This window comes from Stylophora pistillata, chromosome 11 (genome assembly GCF_964205215.1).
Source record: "Stylophora pistillata chromosome 11, jaStyPist1.2, whole genome shotgun sequence".
In the NCBI taxonomy this organism is placed as follows: domain Eukaryota; kingdom Metazoa; phylum Cnidaria; class Anthozoa; order Scleractinia; family Pocilloporidae; genus Stylophora; species Stylophora pistillata.
Window position 1 is genome coordinate 3,027,286 of NC_142529.1, and position 21,069 is coordinate 3,048,354.

At 37.7% G+C, this 21,069-nt stretch overlaps 2 protein-coding genes across 3 annotated transcripts; one reads left to right on the top strand and one right to left on the bottom strand.

Annotated features, from left to right (window-relative positions):
• Window positions 1-458: 458 nt before the first annotated feature.
• Window positions 459-13,940, bottom strand: LOC111323108 (calcium homeostasis endoplasmic reticulum protein). 2 transcript variants are annotated; one of them, XM_022926403.2, is made up of 17 exons: window positions 13,645-13,940; window positions 13,372-13,539; window positions 11,997-12,163; window positions 11,497-11,646; window positions 10,807-10,883; window positions 9,505-9,742; window positions 8,652-8,817; window positions 8,266-8,408; window positions 7,289-7,515; window positions 5,388-5,643; window positions 4,953-5,086; window positions 3,632-3,883; window positions 3,146-3,277; window positions 2,088-2,164; window positions 1,764-1,855; window positions 1,493-1,571; window positions 459-1,409 (listed from the first exon to the last, which is right to left on the bottom strand). In XM_022926403.2, exons 1-17 carry the CDS (start codon window positions 13,682-13,684, stop codon window positions 1,348-1,350), a joined length of 2,460 nt encoding a protein of 819 aa, XP_022782138.2. In that variant the 5' UTR covers window positions 13,685-13,940; the 3' UTR covers window positions 459-1,347. The 2 variants fall into 2 exon arrangements, with proteins under 2 accessions (XP_022782138.2, XP_022782137.2); XM_022926402.2 differs by having other exon boundaries at window positions 7,289-7,518.
• A 59-nt stretch (window positions 13,941-13,999) lies between these two features.
• Window positions 14,000-20,922, top strand: LOC111323086 (glutaryl-CoA dehydrogenase, mitochondrial). Its single transcript, XM_022926373.2, has 15 exons — window positions 14,000-14,196; window positions 14,320-14,355; window positions 14,951-15,085; window positions 15,362-15,424; window positions 15,526-15,586; window positions 16,151-16,260; window positions 16,908-17,037; window positions 17,235-17,319; window positions 17,397-17,528; window positions 18,134-18,237; window positions 18,452-18,521; window positions 18,753-18,808; window positions 19,008-19,096; window positions 19,262-19,333; window positions 19,843-20,922. Exons 1-15 carry the CDS (start codon window positions 14,103-14,105, stop codon window positions 19,911-19,913), a joined length of 1,308 nt encoding a protein of 435 aa, XP_022782108.2. The 5' UTR covers window positions 14,000-14,102; the 3' UTR covers window positions 19,914-20,922.
• Window positions 20,923-21,069: the final 147 nt, after the last annotated feature.

Here is a 21,069-nt window from a genome sequence, read left to right on the forward strand (position 1 = left end):
TCGTGCATCATATGTATCTAATACCGCAGTACAAAATATATGAACTTCATATATTTCATTGTATCTCAGTTATCACTTTCACGGGTTTATTACGAATCAACTGAACGGCCTGCTCCCAGTTGGCTTGTTAGCTCAATTGGTAGAGCGCTGCACTAGTATCGCAGAGGTCAGTGGTTCGAATCCCGTACAGGCCTGATTTTTTTCAGGTCTGATTTTCGCTATTGCTTAAATAGCGCTATCTACTGCGAGGAACGTGTATCATATGTAACTAATTTCTCCTTACAATATCAGCCCTGAATCAAACATTAAGGTCAGGAGAATAAAGGGTACGATAACCAACAAACTAAGCTCTTGGTTGATAACCAAATTCTCCTTGTCAGTACCTAAGGAAATGTATAGAGAACAGTATGGAGAATATGCATACTGATGTTCCGATATCCGCAAGAGAACACGTACTGTTCTTTTGATGTCTATTTTTATTAAAATGATGGAACATAGAAGGTAAAGGCGGCTGCGTTTATGAACGGTGTTCTGTGAGCGATGTAAACTTTGTTCATTTAAAAAAAAAAAAACAAAAAAAACAAAAAACAAAAAAACAGTAACCCTGTATAAGTTTCGCTACCAAAAAGTTTAACTAAAAATGAAACAACAGATGCAAGTGCTCCCAGCACCTTTACGGTACATCTTTGACACATTCACCATTCTAAACGCCGTCAACGGCATTGACAGCCTTTTACGCATGCAGAACAACCCGTTCTGGAAGAGAAAAGCTCATAGCAAGCAAAACCTGAGCAAAACCTGTGGCTTAAAGGTTGATTTGTATACTACACTACAAAACCCTCAGGAAAACCTTTTTTCCTCCCTTACGATTTCCTGACAAGACAAAATGATTTTTTCTTTTTGTTTTTTCAAGCAGTTTTTTTGCCTAGTTAAAGCTCTGCATGTCGTGTAGAGTGCTTTGATAGTTGGAGTGAATACGTCAGTAGTTAAACGGAGAAAGTAATGTAGACACATTATTAAAGTCAAAAGATTACGAGCCAACTATGAATGCATGCTTGACATCGGGAAAGCCCGGCTTCATCTATGCTTACTTAGGCTGTCAGAAAGGGAGAGGGGGAGGTGGGGGGGAGGGACTTTACAACTCCTCCAGAATGCATTAAGGGGGTCAGTACGAAACCCCCAACGGCGCCGATCGTTGTCCTACCAACTTATCGTAACGTAACTACTCGAGGTCTTTGACAAAACCATGGATCACTTCGAGTCTCTTTTCACCGCATCACGAGGAGAACTTCTCTCGTGATTTCCGTGCGTTTTGTAATAAATACACTTCCTCTGCTGTTGACAGTTTCAATCTTTCTTTCTCTCTGCTCTCGCTGCTGCCTTTGCAGCGGCTTTGGCTTCTGACTTAGCTGTGGATTGAAATAGTGATAATCATAATCATGATAATAATGATAGTGAAAATGATAATGATAATGATAACACTAAAACATACCGATACGCGAACCCAGAAATGAATAACTTTTACTCTTCCTATATGCTTCAAACGGGTCCTTCATATCTGCACCAACTCCCTGAAGATAAAGACAATAATAAAATGAACTAAACCACGAACAATTCATTTATAATTCGTTCTAAAAGTCTGATATTGTCTCAAAGTAACTTCATAGTTCAGGTGGATTTTCTGCTCTTTAAGTCAGACGATCAGCAGACAGGCAGATACTGTCAGCACAGAGAAAATACAGAGGTGTTAACTTGTTCCTCACCTTGAACTTGTCAAACTTATCCCGAATCTCTCCCCCTGATATTGGATCCTGTATCCCTTGCATACTTCTACCCAGTCCAGCTCCTTCCCAACCTAACGATGGAACATATCATATTGTGTCACAAACAGTTCGTTTCAATAATGATGCGAATTACTATTGGCTTTGGCAATGTCGCTGATAGTTGTAAGTTAAAAGTTCTAAATATTCACATTTTGCATCTTAAGTGTTACATGAGAGATGGGAAAGTGACAAAGCTATGGCATGAATGAGTCACGCAATCGCAACCCTTGTACGAGTGTTGTTTAATGTCACGGTCCAACCCACCCATTTTCTTGAGCATCTGATGTCCAACATTACTTTCATCCAGTCTTTGTTCAGGGACCTTAGATGTATACGACGGACTGGAAAGAAAAAAAAAGATAAAGTCACCAAGCATTCTTCACAAATATTTCACATTCGAGCAAAATAAAATACAGCGGAACGTAATCTTTTCCCGTTAACGCACAGGTGTGCGTCTTATACGCCCAAAAAATGAAAAGGAAGCACAGTTTTTGCCAATGCGCGTCCTCGGGACGCAGGAAAAAGGTTCGGTCTCGTTAGGAGACTGGATCTGGCGGGCCCTACCCAAGAATTACTGCGATCATCATGGGATGTCCTTTGACCCGCTATTTTGTCGTGGTCAAGAGCATGTCTACTCAGAAGGGCTTACTCAATATATTCGATATTCGAAAGGAGAAACCTAGAAGTGATACAGATCTGGGGAATGATACCCAAGTGAAGAAACGCAAATTTTGTCCTAAATGGTTGGAGGAGTTTCAATGGTTAAAATATGATTCAACCGAAAAACAAATGGTTGGTGTTGAGAAACATGAGCACACTTTATTCCAAAATTAAAGCTCTATTAATAGCATTAACACCTGGTCTTGGCTTTTGCCTCTGTTAGAAACTATAAAATCAAATTTTAGTTAAGGGCAGGGAACCCCTAAAAAGCTAAAAGGACCCCCCACTTTTTGGAACTGGGGGTACCAAGGACCCTTAACTATCAAATCTAATGGGAACTCTGCTTTGGGACCCTTCTATTCCGGGAACCAACTCCTCTCTTGGAATACAATCCTTGATTCCGACTGAAAACTGCTCCTATCATTTTTGAATCTGACTCAGGGGGCACTTTTTATAGTACTGTCAGCTTCCCATGAATAGAGGTCCATCAGCATTTTTTACCTTCATTGAAGGGACGCCTCTATTCAGGTCCAAAAGGGATCCCTCAAACTTTTAAGTTTGAGTCGAGGGACCCCTTTTGGAGCTTAAAAGTTCCTCTGGAATAAAATTAAAAAAAAAAAACAACAAAACAAAAATAGAGGAGAATTTTTTGGAAAACTTACTGAAAACTTGGAGGCGTTGGACTTCTACCAGGACTTCTGTTTGACTTGAACATTGGTGAGATTGAACGTGATCGTGACTTGGAGCGTGAACGTGAGCGTGATCTCGAACGTGATCGAGACCTTGAGCGCGACCTGTAAGGAAAAAGTCAAATGCAATGTACACAATGGGTAGGCCAAGCATAGGTGAAATGTTGAGAAAAGACCATAGGGCACCCACACAAACTGTGTGATTTTTTTTGTTTATTTGAATTTAAAAGGGCTGTATCAAGGTAGTAACTAGTGATGAATCATCTCGTTTAACCTCAAGGGTTTGGTAAAAAACCCTTATCTGACCGGAAAGGCACGTTTATCTTGTGTTTAATGCCGTGAGATTATCCGTCGCAAATAGGTACGGTGATGTGAAGCTTTACGACATTCCCAAACATTTCCTCTAAATTGCTATGTACAAACGGTGTGCTCTGCTAATGGTCTTTAACAATAATTTACCTTCTTTTTCTTGGAGAGATAGACTTGCTCCGTGAATGCCGTCTTCTAGGTGATCTGGAGCGAGAACGAGACCGCCGCTGACGAGGGGATTGAGAGCGAGAACGAGAACGTGGCCGGGGAGATCTGGACTGGGACCTTGATCTGCTCGATGGAAGTTCTTGCACTTTGTGTTTCTCTGCTTCCTCTCGATCTTTTATGTACTTAAGCTTTGCCTTGTAAAACTCAAACAAGCCACTTTGCTCCCACCCTTCACTGCAGGAAATGTGCAACAGACACCATGAATCAAAATGCCAAAAATTTTACTTACAAAAAAACAACAACAAATATATAATAGCAACAAAGCTTTCTGAAATTTACCCTAGATAAAGAACGTCTTCCGATGGCCTTCGAGCTCTTTTCGAAGTTTCCCAAGAATTCCGGAATACAGAGTTTAAAATGTCTAGTCTCAAAAACACATTTATCATTCTCGGAAACGACTGCCTCAAAAAAAAGTACAGAACAACAAAATATTTTCATAGATCAACCGTAAAATCTAAGAGCCCAAATTGATGGTACGTTATCCTTCAGAAATTTACGCAACTAAACGAAAAGTAAACTTGCAAAGTTTCGTATTGATTTCCGAAGACTACCTGCTCACAGACACTGAAATTTCCCAGGCACGAAGCTAAAAAGAAGAAACATTCCTCGAAGATTATCATCGTTTTCTTTATATCAAAGGTGGGAATTAAATTAAAAATTCGCTAATATATTCTCTCCTCTACTCTCTTCACATGCGCACTTCAAATCGGATCAATATCTGAGCGTTGTTGAGGTTTTGCTGAGCAACTGCGTACCTACCCCTCCCCTAACACAACAGAAACCCCAATTTGTTACCAGTTGATTGCTGGGTTAAGGGAGGGGTGGGTGCGCAGTTACTCAGATACTATTGGAAAATTAATTACTTGACGCGGGAATTCCGCATTAAATTGCACTTGAAAACCGATATCGCACTCATCGCTTCGCGATTCCTGCGCTATCGGTTTTCAAGTGCAATTCAATGCGGAATACACGAGTGAAGTAATGGATTTTCTTTGAATCGCATAACGGAATAAAAATGAGAAAAAAAAAGGAAACAGCATTACTAAAATTTGTTATCCTTGCGTAGATGCGAAACAATTTCACTTACCCTCGTTTTCAACTCGCAATTCCACGCTAAATACCTCGCTTCATTAACCAATCAGAATGCGAGATTTTATTATTCAATGATGCGATTCTAACATTAATCTTCAAGATCTCTACCGGTAGCGCAGGGTGAAGCTCGATGTCAGTCAGACTGACTTACCTGTTCCTGGGCCTCTCGTGACTTGGTGGACTGTAGAACGCTTCTACTGCAGAAAGAAGTCTTTCGCTTGGTGGCTGTGGTGCAGGAAGACGAAGAGAAGCTGGATCTATCGGCTTGTAGTCCACATCTGGCAGCTTTACCAGGAATGAAAATGAGATCTGTGTTTACAACACTATCCCTTAAATTATGATTACCCTTCATTAGCAATTACTTGGTGGTCAATTTTCTATAGTCCTCCCTCAATACTGTTTGCTACGACTGATCCCCCCGAAAATCCTTCACCCCCCTCCCCCACGGGTGATAAATAATGACTGGTCTCTTGGAAGATTTGTATGTTATTGAAAGAGAAGAGGGGAGGGGTCTCATGGGCATATTAGTGCCCCCTTACCCACCCATCCCCTGGAGAGCTGTAACAGTTACAGATCCGGAACTTACCCCTACTAATGGAGCCATGAGACCAGCAGGTAGATCATAGTACATTGCAGTTGGTATAATAGGCTCAGGTATGGAAGGTTCAGGTGGTATCTCGTACTCCTCCATGCCGTATCCCTCCTCCTCTTGCATTCTGCCATGATTGTAGTCGTTCACCATGGGTGGGGGAGGTCCCCTACCCTCAAACTGCTCAAACTCTGGCATCTGGTGTTGATAGTCGAACTGTTGCGGTGGACCACGGAATTGAGGTGGTGGTGGCCTGTGTTAAAGCATTAGTCATTAGTTTTCTATTAGTATAATACTTGGACATACTTTAAATCGCTCTTCTTCTTTAAATTGCTATTCATTATTGTAGAAAAATTGTACTTCATAGGTATGTATTTTCCTTTTTGTTCAAACTTTTTTATTTTATACTCCTTGTACATAATTTTGAGGTAATTTTTAAATTTTTAAATCTTCATCATGTAGTCTTAATTTTACGCAGGGCCCCTTTTGATAACAGCCTATGGCTGATAGGGCTACCCTGCCTAAATAAAGATGACATGACATGAAAGCCACAGGGATAGTAAAGTTACAATGATACCATGGCTAATAGGGCAACCCTGCCCAATAAAGATCACATGACATGAAAGCCACAGGGATGGTAAAGTTACCATGATACCATGGCTGATAGGGCCACCCTGCCCAATAAAGATGACATGACATGAAAGCCACAGGGATAGTAAAGTTACCATGATACCATGGCTGATAGGGCCACCCTGCCCAAATAAAGATCACATGACATGAAAGCCACAGGGATAGTAAAGTTACCATGATACCATGGCTGATAGGGCTACCCTGCCCAATAAAGATCACATGACATGAAAGCCACAGGGATAGTAAAGTTACCATGATACCATGGCTGATAGGGCCACCCTGCCCAAATAAAGATCACATGACATGAAAGCCACAGGGATAGTAAAGTTACCATGATACCATGGCTGATAGGGCCACCCTGCCCAAATAAAGATCACATGACATGAAAGCCACAGGGATAGTAAAGTTACCATGATACCATGGCTAATAGGGCTACCCTGCCTAAATAAATATGACATGACATGAAAGCCACAGGGATAGTAAAGTTACCATGATACCATGGCTAATAGGGCCACCCTGCCCAATAAAGATGACATGACATGAAAGCCACAGGGATAGTAAAGTTACCATGATACCATGGCTGATAGGGCTACCCTGCCCAATAAAGATGACATGACATGAAAGCCACAGGGATAGTAAAGTTACCATGATACCATGGCTAATAGGGCTACCCTGCCCAATAAAGATCACATGACATGAAAGCCACAGGGATAATAAAGTTACCATGATACCATGGCTGATAGGGCCACCCTGCCCAATAAAGATGATATGACATGAAAGCCACAGGGATAGTAAAGTTACCATGATACCATGGCTGATAGGGCTACCCTACCTAAATAAATATGACATGACATGAAAGCCACAGGGATAGTAAAGTTAACAAGTACTCTTTTAAGAATACTAATAGTAACCAATTGACGATCTCACAGTGTTATCCTTTTTAGGTAAAATTTACAACCTGAAGTACCTCTTGTTACCACCTCAAATTGCTCGCAATTTTTGGAAATTCAACAGGTAAAAGTATTGCTCTATCAGTTTGAAAATTCATTTTACCTGTCACACATAAAATTAGGGGGAACACTTGCAATCACATTTGGCACTGATAACCCTTCAATTAGAGCTATATAAATGATGGAATATACCGAGATCATAAAAGTTCATAATGTGTTTGTAAGTTGAATGATTAAATGCAGCTATCTAATGAGCTGTGGCATGCTGACTCTTATTTTTTTGGTGAATCAACGAGCACTGCTAGTGTATCAACTCACCTCACATGGTATCCTTCATCATGGAAGTTGGGAGGTCGGGGCCCACCAAACATTGGTGGGGGGTGTCTGAAATCTGGTACGTAGGGTGGAGGAGGAAAATGAGGAGGAAACGGTGGTGGACCACGCCCATAGAACTGAGGTCTCTGATCACCAAATGGGGGAGGGAAGGGTGGAGGATGTTGCTGATAAGGTGGTGGTTGGAATGGTTGCTGCATGGCTGCCTCCTCCTGCTGACCCAATTGATAAGTGACAAGCAAGAGGGGGTGGGTGTTACTTTGACTTTTGTGAATGTTATATGCACCAATGGCCTCTTGAAAGTGCTTAGTATGCTAATTCAGAACTAGAGCTAAGTTCATTTGTTGCAGAATTTAGATACATCACATCTGCAGGTGTTTTTTTCTTTTTGCTTTAAAAGGGTTTTTACACATGCTGTTCACCAAGCACACATGAGCAACACATTGAATTTGGGAGCATAAAAACCACTTCACTAATCAAGAATTTTTCTTTTCAGTTTGATAAACCCTCACCGTGCAATCGCGAGTTGAGAATGAGGCTAAGTGATATTGTTTCACACCTACATATATTTAACAACTATCAACAAATTATAACACCATAACTGCAAAAAAGTTACTCAATTATGCAATTATGCAATTCAGTGAAAATCCACCAACTGACTCCTGAATTCTGCATTAAATGTACTTGAAAACTGACACTGCACACATTGTTTCATGATTCATCTGAAATCAGTTTTTTGCATGCAATTTAAAGCTGAATTTCCTCATCAGATAATGAATTTTCTTATAATATACTCCTGGGTGGTGAGCACAACACATTGACCCAGCCAGGACTCAAACCCAGACCTCCCTCAGTAACTTTGTCTCTCATTGTACATGAGTTGATTTTCTCTTGCTTCTCAGTCTAAAACCAGATAATCCCCTCAAGAAAAAGCATTTATCACACAACTAGAATTTTAATACCTTTACGTTTTGTATCCTCGTCTTAGCATCTTCTGATGGCATTTTCTCTGTGTTTTCTTCTTTTCCTTTCTCAATGACTTGTTGTGGTGCCTCATCCCTTGTTTCTTTGGAGACTCCCTCTACTTTTGGCTGCTTCAAATTATCTGAAGAAACCCATTTGGAACACTTAAGACCCTTCTCTAAATTATTTGTAGCAAACATTAAATGAAAACTAGTTTGAGCTTGCTGCTTCATTACTTGAAGATTAACTACTCGGAGGCCATCTTGTTACAATTCAAGACCAGACATGTGCAAACAAATTTTACCTTGCAGAACAATTCTGAAAAAAAGCACTGAACTCATGAAAGATTTAGGAGCTATCTAGTGGTGAACATAGGTTGAAGTACCTTCTCTTCCAGGAGCTTGCAGATCTGACTGTGGATTCTGTTGGGTATCCTGTGGCTGCTGGTAATATGGTTGACGGTGTTCTGGTGCTACATAAAAACCTTGATTGAACATTTGTTCCCGGGCTGCATCAACATTACTCTGACCTGCCTCAGTGTTTTTCAGTTCCTGCAGTAAGAGATTATTAATATCAAGAAAATTATGATTTCAATTTCTGCTTAATTGCAACTTATAACTTTAAGTAACCCTGATGAATTATTCAACTATGTTAAAACAACAAACTGATAAACTATGCCTAAAATCATAGTGAAAAGCAGTATCAACATTTTTGCTCAAAAAGCTTAAATACAGATTTCCCCAACTAATCATTATGATACAAAATTTTTCCCACAATCTCTCAGAATGAGACTCAACTCTTTTACCCTCACTAGTGACCAAGACAGAATTTCTCCTTACAATATCAATACAATATCCAGCAGACAAGTGATGAGAATACACAAAAAATATCAATAGAGGTTTTGGACAGCAGCCATATTGGATGGCAGAAACAATAAATTATTTTACCCATGGGAAAAATTTTTCTTTCTTATGCAAAATATTTTCATTGTTCCTGCCATCCAACATGGCTGCTGTGCAAAACCTCTATTAGGGGATTTTTAGTTGATCCAATACCAAATTCTCCACACTAACATCATAGGAAATGTATAGCAGACAGTAAGGAGAATTATTAATGAGATCTTAGGAGTGAAAGGTTTGAAAGGAAATATCAAATTAGTATTATTCTCAGTTTTTATTTCTGTCAAAAAATCTTAACCACAGTTTTAAGTTAAACATACACAAACATACAAAACTCACTTGTAGTAAGGATGGCTCAAAAAGATTATGACTTTCCCAAATTCCTAAAACTTTTGTTATTTTCTGCAGATTTTCAGCTGATTCCCCTATCTGTGTACAGAAAAACAAAGGCACTACAATATCTTGAAGACTCTTCTGAAGGTCCTGTGCTCCTTTCCTTTGACAGTGGTGAAGAATATCATTGACAAGGTAAACAATGTGAAGTTTGTGTTGAAACTGCATTCCTGGACCAAGGGCTCTACAAGATATTAGATAAAGGAAGAGGAGTCAAGAGCATGATAATTTTGATAATTAGTTCTTATTAACCGAGTGGGAGGTCTGTATGGGAGAATCTTCACTGAGGTCGCCAGTAAAGACCGAACACAGTGAGGTCTGTACCAGCGACCGAGGTCAAGATTCTCTCATACAGACCCACCTAGCTCGGTTAATAAGATGTTTATTATAATTATGGCTGTGTCTTATATGCTAATTATTTATATTCTTTGTATCTTTTTTTTTTTTTAGACCGGTCTAGATGCCGGTCTAGATGGGAAAATCTAGACCGCTTTCAATATTGATTTCAGCCAATCAAATTCATGAATTTGGTAGTTCTCAGTCCTTGTGAGACACAGCCATATAATAAGATAAAGAATTAAAATTCAACTTCTCCCTATAACGTCACTATATTTTCAAGCAAACTGGTAATGAGAATAATTTGGTTATATCAACTAAGTTGAAATTGTAAATTGGCCACCGTAACGAATCAAAAAGCTGACGCTTTGAGCATTAGCCCCTTGTCAGAAGGGCTATTTGTTACGGTGGCCAATTTACAATTTCAACTTAGTTGATATAACCAAATTACCTTGTTATCCCCACCAACGTAGCAGCACAGTTTCTTTAGAAACTTTCAGCCTTTATTCATTGGTAATGAGAATAGACTACATTATCAGGTTTTTATTTGATTTAACACAAATTCTTGCGACCAGTTTGATAGGAAAAGTGAAGCAAAAGCATAAGAGAATCACAAAATGATCTTGGGGTGACAATAAGTATAGGCACATCATTATTACACTTGTAGTTCAAAAGTGCAACATTGTCCTTTTGTGTGCGGTAGAGTAAGGAAAAAAATGTCATTCAGGACAACCTCCCCCTTAAAAAAAAAAAGCAAAGGGGTAGGTAGGGGGGGTGGGTGAGCAGTTAAGGAGAGGGTGAAAAGAAGAGTTAATGTAGTTTCATTCTAAAATCTGTGGTGCAGACCATAATAACTAGTGAAAACAAAAAAGATAAATTGTCTTAATATTACAGCAGCTTATAGGTACCAACCTCTTAAGCAGATACTGAGAAATCTGGAAGCAGCTTGTCTTTGTCTTGGCATTGGTGAATATGAAATTCTTTCCACTCTGAAAGATGAATCATTCTCTGGTTTGTGATCAAGGGACTCTTTTTATTTCTTGTTTGGGAAAGAAAGGAGAATTTTCTCCATGTCTGAATTGAATATAGGTCAGACCACCAAAATAATGGAGGGGAAATTCTTCCACCTCTACTGAAAAATTAAAACCCCAGAGTATTATTTGACAAGGCAGTCCTAAGGTAATTCCAAACATTCTGATTGGTTTTTTACTTGGTCTTAATTTTGACATAGGGACCACTTCCAAGGAAAGGGTCATGAGCCATGTCTTTTTGTTTGCAAAAGCCAGAAAACTCAAAATAAACAAGCTTGGTCCAAGTGCCATATAATAAACTACTTACTAACCTTCCTTTGAGTCGTACTGGAGAATATTGGCCCTTAGTTGTTTTTGCATGGACCAAGCCCCACAACCTAGGGCCAACATTCCCCAGTATGGCCCTTGTAATTGAATAGTAAGAGAGGTTTTTGTCAAAATAATGTTCATATATCATTGAAAAAAATCTGATTTCATTTCATCTCAAGTAATTACAACATTTAAATTACAAAAAAAACATAACTCCAAGAAGTTGGTGAAAAAAAAAAAAAAAAACAAACTAGTTGCTTACAGATATAGAATCCTTTGTGCATGACTCCATGATCTTATGCAACAGGTTTTCTAGTTCTGTCATATCTACTTCATCGGCTTGCTGCTGAACAGGAGCAGGAGGCTGATACCTGGCTGCAGTAGCTTGGGCCTGCTGTTGAAGGGCTTGCATCTGGTAATAAATCAAATTTCACAACATTTCTCAATCTCAAGGCAACAGACAGTAATAAATTGAGGGGAGATCTATCATAAATCAACAAGTTCATAGTTCTTCTGTACTCTTCTGGAGTATTAATATCAAAGAATACTTCAGATCTGAGATCAAATTTAAATTTACTGAGAGACCTAAGAATAGATCTGAGAAAAAAAAAAAAGTCCTATAATTTCCTATCATAGCATATTAACATTGTAGTGACTAGCAACTCTCAGAGCATATTTTTCTTAAGAACACTCAGATTTTGTCCCTAGATAACTGTGTCATACCTGGAAAAAAAATTAAACATTTGTTTTTTTTTTTTTTACCTGTTGTTGAGCCTGCTGTTGTGCTTGTTGCCATGGAGCTGTATTTATTGACTGTTGAACAATAGCTTGTTGCACCAAATGAGCTTGCGGATTTGTAGGAAATTGTGCTGTTGCTTGCTGTGCGAGTTGTTGCTGGTTTTGTAAATGTTGTTGGGTTTGTTGCTGAGCTAATATAAAATAAATGAAAACAAAAGCTATTGTGGTTTCATCAAATAAATGAAAGTTCAAGTCAAACTCAATTACATTTTTGTTAAGTTCAAACTCTTTTTCTCTTTCTATACAAGGAAGATATGGAAAATAAAATTAATATTGAGCCTAATAAGAACAAATTTAATGTTTTAACTCCTGTGAATGACCAAGACAGAATTTCTCTTCACACTTTTAATACATTATTAAGCAGACAAATGATGAGAATATAGACAAATATCAATCAGTGGATTATTAGTTGATCCAATACCAAGTTCTCTGAACTAAGATCATAAGAATTGTAGAGCAGACAGTTGTGAGAATTGCTAATGTGATCTTGGGATTGGAAGGGTTAACAAATGAGCTTGATTTAAAATACACCACTGTGGGGATGGTGTAATCTTATTTACATAAATAAATGTAACATTGAGTTTCTTTCAAAATTATAACATTACTTGTGTTTCCATTATATTATAACAACATACAATAAGATTGGTGGCAAAGCAGCCATTCAGATGAACATCAGGGGCAAACAAGTGTGAACCCTCAGGGCTGTGGTCTAGCAGTGCCCAGTGGCCCCTGGCGCCTTATTTTTGCTCTTGGGCAACTTAGCTATCTTAGTTTGTTCATAAAAAGCATATGCTGGGCACCCTGGATTTCACAGTTTCTGAGCACTGGGCCCCTTAAATTTTTCTTAGAACACAGCCTTGACTCTCATTCTTGCACACTGCTACAAACCCAGAGATTTCATTAATGTTTTCAACAGGAGGGCAACTGGTTTTTACAGGCGGGAAAAACTTTTTGAATTGAACTTCACTATAAGATAAACTTTCCTCCAGATCGTCAAACCAGGTGAGCAATTTGCCTGGAACCCGTCCCTTAATGAAACCCCTGCAAACCATTTGCACCTGTAAATCAGCCATCATTGAGTTTCTTGAGTTGACGTTTCAAGCATTAGCCCTTTGTTAACCTCTTGCTCTGACAAAGGGCTAGTTCCTGTAATATCAGCATTAGTAACTCTTTAAAGTGGTCAATTTATATTATCAGCTTAATTGATATAACCAATGCAAATTACCTTTTAATATCCCCCTCCCCACCCCTGCTATTACACCACCACAGTTTGTTAAGAAACTTTCCCCTTTTATCTAAATATCTACTATGCAGATAAAATCAGCTACAGATTTCTTACCAATTTCAAATGAAACCTTCCATCTGTAGTAATTGTAGTGCTCTCCACTGAACAAAAATGCAAACTTGGGGTTTCCTTTCTGTTTCTCCTTGGTCATATCCTCAAACTTGCTGCCATTTCGGGCAACAAAGTTTGCAAGTTTGTCGATGATGTTCTTCTGATCTTGATCTTTAAATTAACACAAAATCAGCTGAGATTTTAAATTTTACATCTTCCATAAATGTCTATTACTCACAGTAAGATAAGAAAAAAAAACTTATACTGCTGATGTACCTTCTGGGGGTGGAAACGGAGGAGTTTGAGATACAGCCATCTCGGAATCCAATGCTGAAAAAACCTTCTACACTGTGCTACAGCGAGTCTCAAAATGATTCCAGAAGAGTCAAAGATGAAAACCTTGCGTTAATTTAAGAAGAAAATTATCGTGGAGTTCCCCCTTGCATATGTAAAAAAAACAAATACTAAAGGAAACAGTTCATGATTTCATCATCGACGCTTCATTCGCACTAAATCCTCAACTCAACAACTTGTGCAAGCCGCCATGATTTCCACGAGCATGCAAACTCTCCCCAGGTTTTCGCGGCCGTGAAAAACAAGAGCCTTTTGCAACGCATGCGCTTAGTTATTGCGTAATGCTAAATACGCTGGCGAAATTTGTTGAATAAGGGAAGGTGTTTCGACTTGGCATTTTAAAGTTTGGGTGGCCAAGATATCGCCAATTTTGGTTAGAAATGGCCCTTCGTCGTGTTTTAAGACGTATGGTATCACCGTCAAATAATGTATTTCTTTTCTTTCGTGCTCAAAGCACGAAAAGCGCCGCGATCGGTATCCTTCAAAAATTTCATTGTGATGTGTTATGCAAGATTACTAACTTGTACTGTTTGTCAAAATGACACTAAAATAGTCCGCCGATGTCCGGTTTTGATTCCTTAATTATTACATCTATAGCTGAAGAAATAACCAAGGAGAAAAAAAAAAGCTTCAGTAAGTAATATGGCTGGAAACGGTTTAAACAGAACGCCTAGGCGTGCAACTGTGGCCAAAATACTGTAGTCGTTTGGGGGCGTGTATGGGGGTGTTATATCTGTTGTAGTTCAATTTTATCCACGGTTCAAATTTTATTTTCCTTTGTTTCAAACTCGTTATTATAAATTAACATGACCGAGAACAAAAGAAAATAAAATTTGAACCAAGGATAAAATTGAACTACAACATATCCACAATTGTTAACCCCTAACTCCCGAAAGCGACTAACGTGTAACTTCTCCTTATAATATCCATACATTATTCAGCAAACAGGTAATGAGAATATTCAAACTTATCAGGTAGAGGTTGTTATCTTGATCTACTGTAACACCCAATTCTTGTAACTTATCTGCAAAGAAATATGTAGCTATATGGTGGGGTACTTCAATAATTTTAATAAATACCTTTAAATTGTTACCTGCTGTAATCCACCTATCAGGGATCTAATTGCTGTCAAAAGAAATGTTTCTATAACAGCTGCGTGACTTGAACAGCAAGTTAAGAACAATTTAATATCAATATTTGTTTAAAGAATACTGTGTCTTTCATTTAGTGAGATTCAATTGGCAAGATCCTTTGAGTCTTGAAAGCTGTTTGACTGAAGAAGAGATAATGGTCAGGGATCAGTTTAGAGATTACTGCCAGGAAAAACTCATGTCAAGGATTTTGATGGCAAACAGACATGAAGGTTAACATCTCAAGTGTGTCAACATAATTTAAGAATTGTACCATCTGAGAATATACTTTACTAGCAAATAATGATCTAGCTTTTTTACAATATGGACTACATTCTGGATTTTTCAGTGCAAGAAGACTTTGTATGAGAAAAAACTGTGCCCTTAGTTTAGAATACTGCCTTTGCCTTTCAGCCTCAGGCTGTACACAAGACCTCGGACACAGTTGATAACCTATGTTAATTCATGAAGCAAGCATTTACTGAATCTTCACTATGTTGTCTTTTTAGTATTTGATAAAGATATTATGACAGAAATGGGATCCCTGGGAGTTCTTGGTTGTACAATTAAAGGTTAGCAGATATTCTTGGTTCTTTGACTGCAATGAAATGTACTTTCTCACACACTATAGGATAATTTTCACATTTGGCTTTCATTATTCGATCATTCCTAGGTTATGGATGTGCAGGTGTGTCTTCTGTAGCATATGGACTTATTGCAAGAGAAGTTGAAAGGTCAGATAAAATTTTGCACATATTTTTACTAAGGAATCTTTAGTTAGTGCTTTTTTAAGTGAAATGTGTTTTATATTTTTGATATAGCTCATTAGCATACTGGTGACTTGTGATCATTGTCACCTTGATCTGTGCTTAAATGAGGGAGAATTATGGATATTACTAACAGTGTATCTCCATTGACCCTTTTGCACCTTAACATCAGTATGCATATTCTTCATACTGTTCTCTATACATTTCCTAAGCTGCTGACAAGGAGAATTTGTTTAATAATCAAGAGCTCCTTTAGTTGCTGATCATTTCCTTTATTCGCCTGACCTTAATGTGTGATTCAGAGGTGATATTGTAAGGAGAAAGTAGATGTTAGTTATTCCTAGGGGTTAAAGGGTGAAAGGGATAAATTTCACACTCTTGAGTTTGCAAAGAGATATTTGTATAAAGCACCCTCTTTACCACAGGGAATGGAAACAAATGTTTTGAATCATATTTTTATTTACGACTATTATAAAAAAATCCTGTTTTGTATAAATTCTGAAAGTATTATGTTTTGTATCCTGTGAATAGGGTGGATAGTAGTTATCGGTCAGCTATGAGTGTCCAGTCCTCTTTGGTAATGCACCCAATAAATGCTTATGGAACAGAGGAACAGAGGCAGAAATACTTGCCACAGCTGGGTGAGAAATATTACTTGATATGCATCTGACTTGAAAATAATGTCAGTGGTGGAACATTTTACAACTTTTAGTTTGTGAATAGGCAAAGCATTGGAACAAGTAGCATGGGCATTCAATCAGCAAATTTCATGATACTAGCATGGCCATAGGTGTCAGAAGAGAGCATGCATCTTATATACCGAATGCAAATATGGCATCCAATTTGAGTTGCCATTGTTCTGGACTCACTAGCCTCTCACACATGTAATAATCCTTTTGTGTTTCCACGCGAAGACGAGGCTAGTGAGTCCAGAACAATGGCAACTCAAATTGGACGCCATATTTACATTCGGTGTATTAACCCTTTACTTCCCAGTAATGAGCAAACCAAAATTTCTCCTTACAATATTAATACAATATCAAGCAGACATGCTTAGAAGATATAGGAAAATATCAATTAGAGGATTTTTAGTTGATCCAGTGCTAAATTCTCCAAACTAAGATCATAATAATTATGATGGACAGCAAGGAGAATTGCTAATGAGATCTAGGTAGAGAAAAGGTTCAAGATGGTGGACTGATATGGTGGACTAATATGATTGATCAATTAGCTAGGAGTTCAATAGGGCTTCTAAACTAAAAACTATTATAAATGTTTTCACATCAAGCACAAGGCAAGCTGATTGGCTGTTTTGGTTTGACTGAACCTAACCACGGTAGTGACCCAGGTGGAATGGAAACAAGAGCCAAGTATAATTCGGCTGGAAACAGTTATATTCTTAATGGAAGCAAAAGCTGGTGAGCTGGGCCTTATTTATGCTACTATCTAAATATTTTAAATTTATTTACTGTAAAAAATAAATAAATTGATAAATAAAATGAATGAATTTTTTGATATTTTAGAATGTTGTTGTGAAATCTGTATTATTCAAACTGTGTTGTATGGACAGTTACGCCTTGCTTTAAACCTTTTTGATATTATTTTGTTCATCCAGGATTACTAATTCACCAATAGCTGATGTGTTCATTGTGTGGGCAAACTGTGAAGACAAGAGAATCAGAGGCTTTATCTTGGAGAAGGTTTGGAAACAAAACTTTTAGATGTAAAGAATATCTGACTGAAATTACACATAGTTCTTTTTCCCATGTCTCTGCAGGGAATGAAGGGACTCTCAGCCCCTAGAATTGAAGGGAAATTTTCTCTGAGGGCTTCTGTAACAGGCCAGATTGTCATGGAGGATGTGGAGGTTCCAGAAGAAAATCTTCTACCAATTGTGGATGGGCTGGAGGTATTATTGACAAATTATTAACTTTTATCAAAGTAATTTTTTTTTTCAGGAACAACAAAGAAGAATGGTTACACTCTTTTGTTTTTCTAGGAAGATATCTTAACTAACCTGATGATGATGACTAAATAAAGGACCTTAACCATTTACACTCTAACATCAGTATGCATATTCTCCATACTGTTTTCTATATGTTACCAAAAGGTGCTGAAAAGGAGAATTTGCTTAACAATCAAGAATTTTTTTTGAGCTTGTTATCATTTATTTTAATCTTAGAACCTTAGTGTGTAATTCAGGAGTGACACTGTTAGGAGAAATTAGATGCTAATCACTCTTATGGGTGTAAAGGGCCAAAGTCAACCTCATTCCCAGGGTCCATCATCTTCAGGGGGCGGGAAGATGAGAGACCCTGGGAATGAGGTTGGGCTAAAGTGCAGTTTATCATCTAAGTCTTATGACAAACAATTCATGAATATTAGCAATATGTGAAAACAAGATCAGAGAATTAGGAAATTTAAGGTAGATCGTATTAATTTTATGGTGTTTATTTTATAGTGCATGGTGATGCATTTCCATTTATCTCAATCCTCTTTTTCCTTCGTCAATAGGGGCCCTTTGGTTGTCTGAACAATGCTCGATATGGCATTGCATGGGGAGCTCTTGGTGCTGCAGAGTTTTGTCTTGCTACAGCCAGGCAATACACAATGGACAGGTGGGGAAATACTCAGAAATTCTTATTGCCTGAGTGGGGTTTGTTCAAGGATTCTTTTACATTTAGCTAGTATTTATTTGGTTTGATTTGACTTTCCAACAAAGTTGTAATGTGTTGTTTAGCATTTGCACTTATGCTACAAATTTAGGGATGAGGTTAGATTTTTGACACTTCATACTTTTGGTAAAGAAGTACGTACTTATCTTTTCCCAAGGGTCCAGTTTAAGAGACCACTGGCAGCCAATCAACTAATGCAGAAGAAAATGGCTGATATGGCAACTGAGGTTAGTTATTTGCTATCAAGACTGCTCAACTGCTTTTTGTTTTCATTAATATGATTATATTTTTGCCTTGATATTAAATTTTAGGTATAGAGACAAAAGAATTTTGGTGATTAGAAACTTACAGCAAGGATGTGAAAAGTATGCAATTCAAGAAGAAAGTTGTCAAACTCCACTAAATCTCCTTCCTGGTGAAATTGATCAAATTCCGTAATGTGTTATTCCTTTATACAGATTGCCATTGGGCTTCAAAGCTGTCTGCAAGTTGGAAGGCTTAAAGATGAAGGACAGTAAGTTGAACTCTCACAAGATTTAATGCTTTAAAAAATAATGTGCAATGGTTGTAATCAGCTGATGTAAAACATTTATGTTATTAGAATCACTGGTTTCTAAGTGGGAATAAGTTCCATATCTTATATGTTTTAACTCACAAAATATCATTATTTGAAATCACTTCTCTAACTGATTTTGTTTTACTAATTAAAATAGATACTGCCCAGAAATGATTTCTATGATCAAACGGAACTCATGTGGAAAAGCATTGGACATTGCACGAATGTCTAGAGACATGCTTGGAGGTAAGTTACTGCGAGGAATGCCTTCATACATTTTAAGTTTCCATATTAGCAATTTTCTAAACAAAGTGAACCAAAGACTCGGAACCTACATGTATTTTGTGGAACATTTGCATAAACTTTAAATTGTTTTTGTTTTTGGTTTTGCTTTTTTTTCAAAACACACAGGGAATGGAATCTCAGATGAGTATCATGTCATCCGTCACGTAATGAACTTGGAAGCTGTAAATACATATGAAGGTGAAAATAATTATCATTACTTCACAGGGTGGAGTACTGAAGAGACATTTATGAACTGTGTAACCATACCTACCCCCAGTACCTATTTTCTATCTGGGAAGAATGCATTGGTTTAAAAGATAACGCGGGATCTTCCCTCCTTTTTTCATTGTGGGAAACTTCAATTTGTTTAGAAGGGGATATATAGTCAGCATAGAATGCACAGCAAGTGTTTGTCATGTAAATGGGAAAGGAGCAAAGTAGATTGGTGAAGGAGAGGGAAGGTGAGATGTGTTCTTTCTCGCAGAAGTGACTGATGTTTTGTCCTCTGCATCTGCACATGATCTTTGACAATTTGTGGGCATAAGGGGTCCTAAAGTGACTAGGGTGTTCACAAAATCTGTTCTTCTTCATTCCAGAGAGGTCATGTGCTCCTCAGACACCCTTCCCCCCCCTGTTCTTTTCTTAACTTTTGCAAAGATCCCAGTGTTTATTGACTGCTTACTAAGTTTTTATATTTTTGTGTTCAGGAACTCATGACATACATGCACTGATTCTTGGAAGAGCAATCACAGGACTTCAGGCTTTCACTGGCCGTTAAATACATCAATGTCACTGAATATGTTTCAGAGAAAAGGGAACAGGAAAGCACAACTTTCACACCTGTCACTAAATCTATATGTATTAAATTATCAATTTGATGCAATTGTAAATGCCAACATTAACTTTTAGTTACTGCTAATTTATTTTATTATACATTTAGACCTACTATGTAAACTCTGATTGGTCGGTAGCATACAGTCAATAAACACTAGTGTGTGAAGTTGACATTACAACCCAATTTCTGAAGCAGATATTGGGTTATCATGTGAGATCAAACTCTGCAGTCTTAAATTGCCTTGTCCATGTAGTGTTCTGAAAATTCTAAGTGTCATCTTATGCAGATTATATGATAAAGCAATTATTGAATTCAATTTTCGCATGATAGCAAGAATTATCAAACCTTGTGTTGGTGTTATCTGATAATTCAGACCTCAGGGTTGATAATTCATGATGTCATGCTCAACCTCATCTAATAATTGCTTAGTATATGGATAAAACACAACAAGGTTTTTCAGTGTTCGGACCACATGCAAAAATTGCCTCTGTCAGACAAGTAGATCACTGACAAGTATCTTTTGGTAAATTTTCATCCAGCTATAGTAACTGACACTCAGCTTATTGATTTTAATACATCTGTTTACTGTACTTAAATTTTGAGAATGTGAGAGAGAACAGAGAACAGCACATCTCAATTTTTAAAACATTGTAAGAAAACAGTATGTATTCAATTTTATACATACAAATTATTTTTAGCATTAATTGTAAAAACTCTTGGATGTACATTTTATCAGGAGATCCTCATGATTTTTGTCATAAATCAAGAGCACTAGTTTTCAAGTTCATAGATAGAAAGCTCCTACGCCACTCCATGGTTTGGGTAGTTGTGGTGCTTGTTGTTTGGAAATTCAACTTATTTTTGAAATATTTATTGGAATGAGAAAGAAATGTCAGTGTGTAGATGGTACAGTATAAACTAGTAGGTGTGAAAATAAACTTGGTAACTGAAACTAAGGTGTAACTTACTGATTGTAAATTTTTTGTGATGTCCACCATTTAAATCTAAATCTGGTAGTACAGTGCAGCACATTTTATCTGTTGGATAACCTTATCTGCCCTTTGAACTACTGGGACCAGATAAACACTTTCTGCATATT

What these genes read in the sequence shown, in the direction of transcription:
- LOC111323108 (XM_022926402.2), bottom strand. Translation starts at nt 13,684, where the DNA reads ATGGCTGTATCTCAAACTCCTCCGTTTCCACCCCCAGAAG. An exon ending in ATCTCTCCAAGAAAAAGAAG is followed by an intron (nt 3,278 to 3,631) that starts GTAAATTATTGT and finishes TTTTCCTTACAG; the next exon opens with GTCGCGCTCAAGGTCTCGAT. An exon ending in ATAAGTTTGACAAGTTCAAG is followed by an intron (nt 1,572 to 1,763) that starts GTGAGGAACAAG and finishes CTTTATCTTCAG; the next exon opens with GGAGTTGGTGCAGATATGAA.
- LOC111323086 (XM_022926373.2), top strand. Translation starts at nt 14,103, where the DNA reads ATGGCCCTTCGTCGTGTTTTAAGACGTATGGTATCACCGTCAAATAAT. An exon ending in CAATTGTGGATGGGCTGGAG is followed by an intron (nt 17,529 to 18,133) that starts GTATTATTGACA and finishes CTTCGTCAATAG; the next exon opens with GGGCCCTTTGGTTGTCTGAA. An exon ending in AGCTGTAAATACATATGAAG is followed by an intron (nt 19,334 to 19,842) that starts GTGAAAATAATT and finishes TTTTGTGTTCAG; the next exon opens with GAACTCATGACATACATGCA.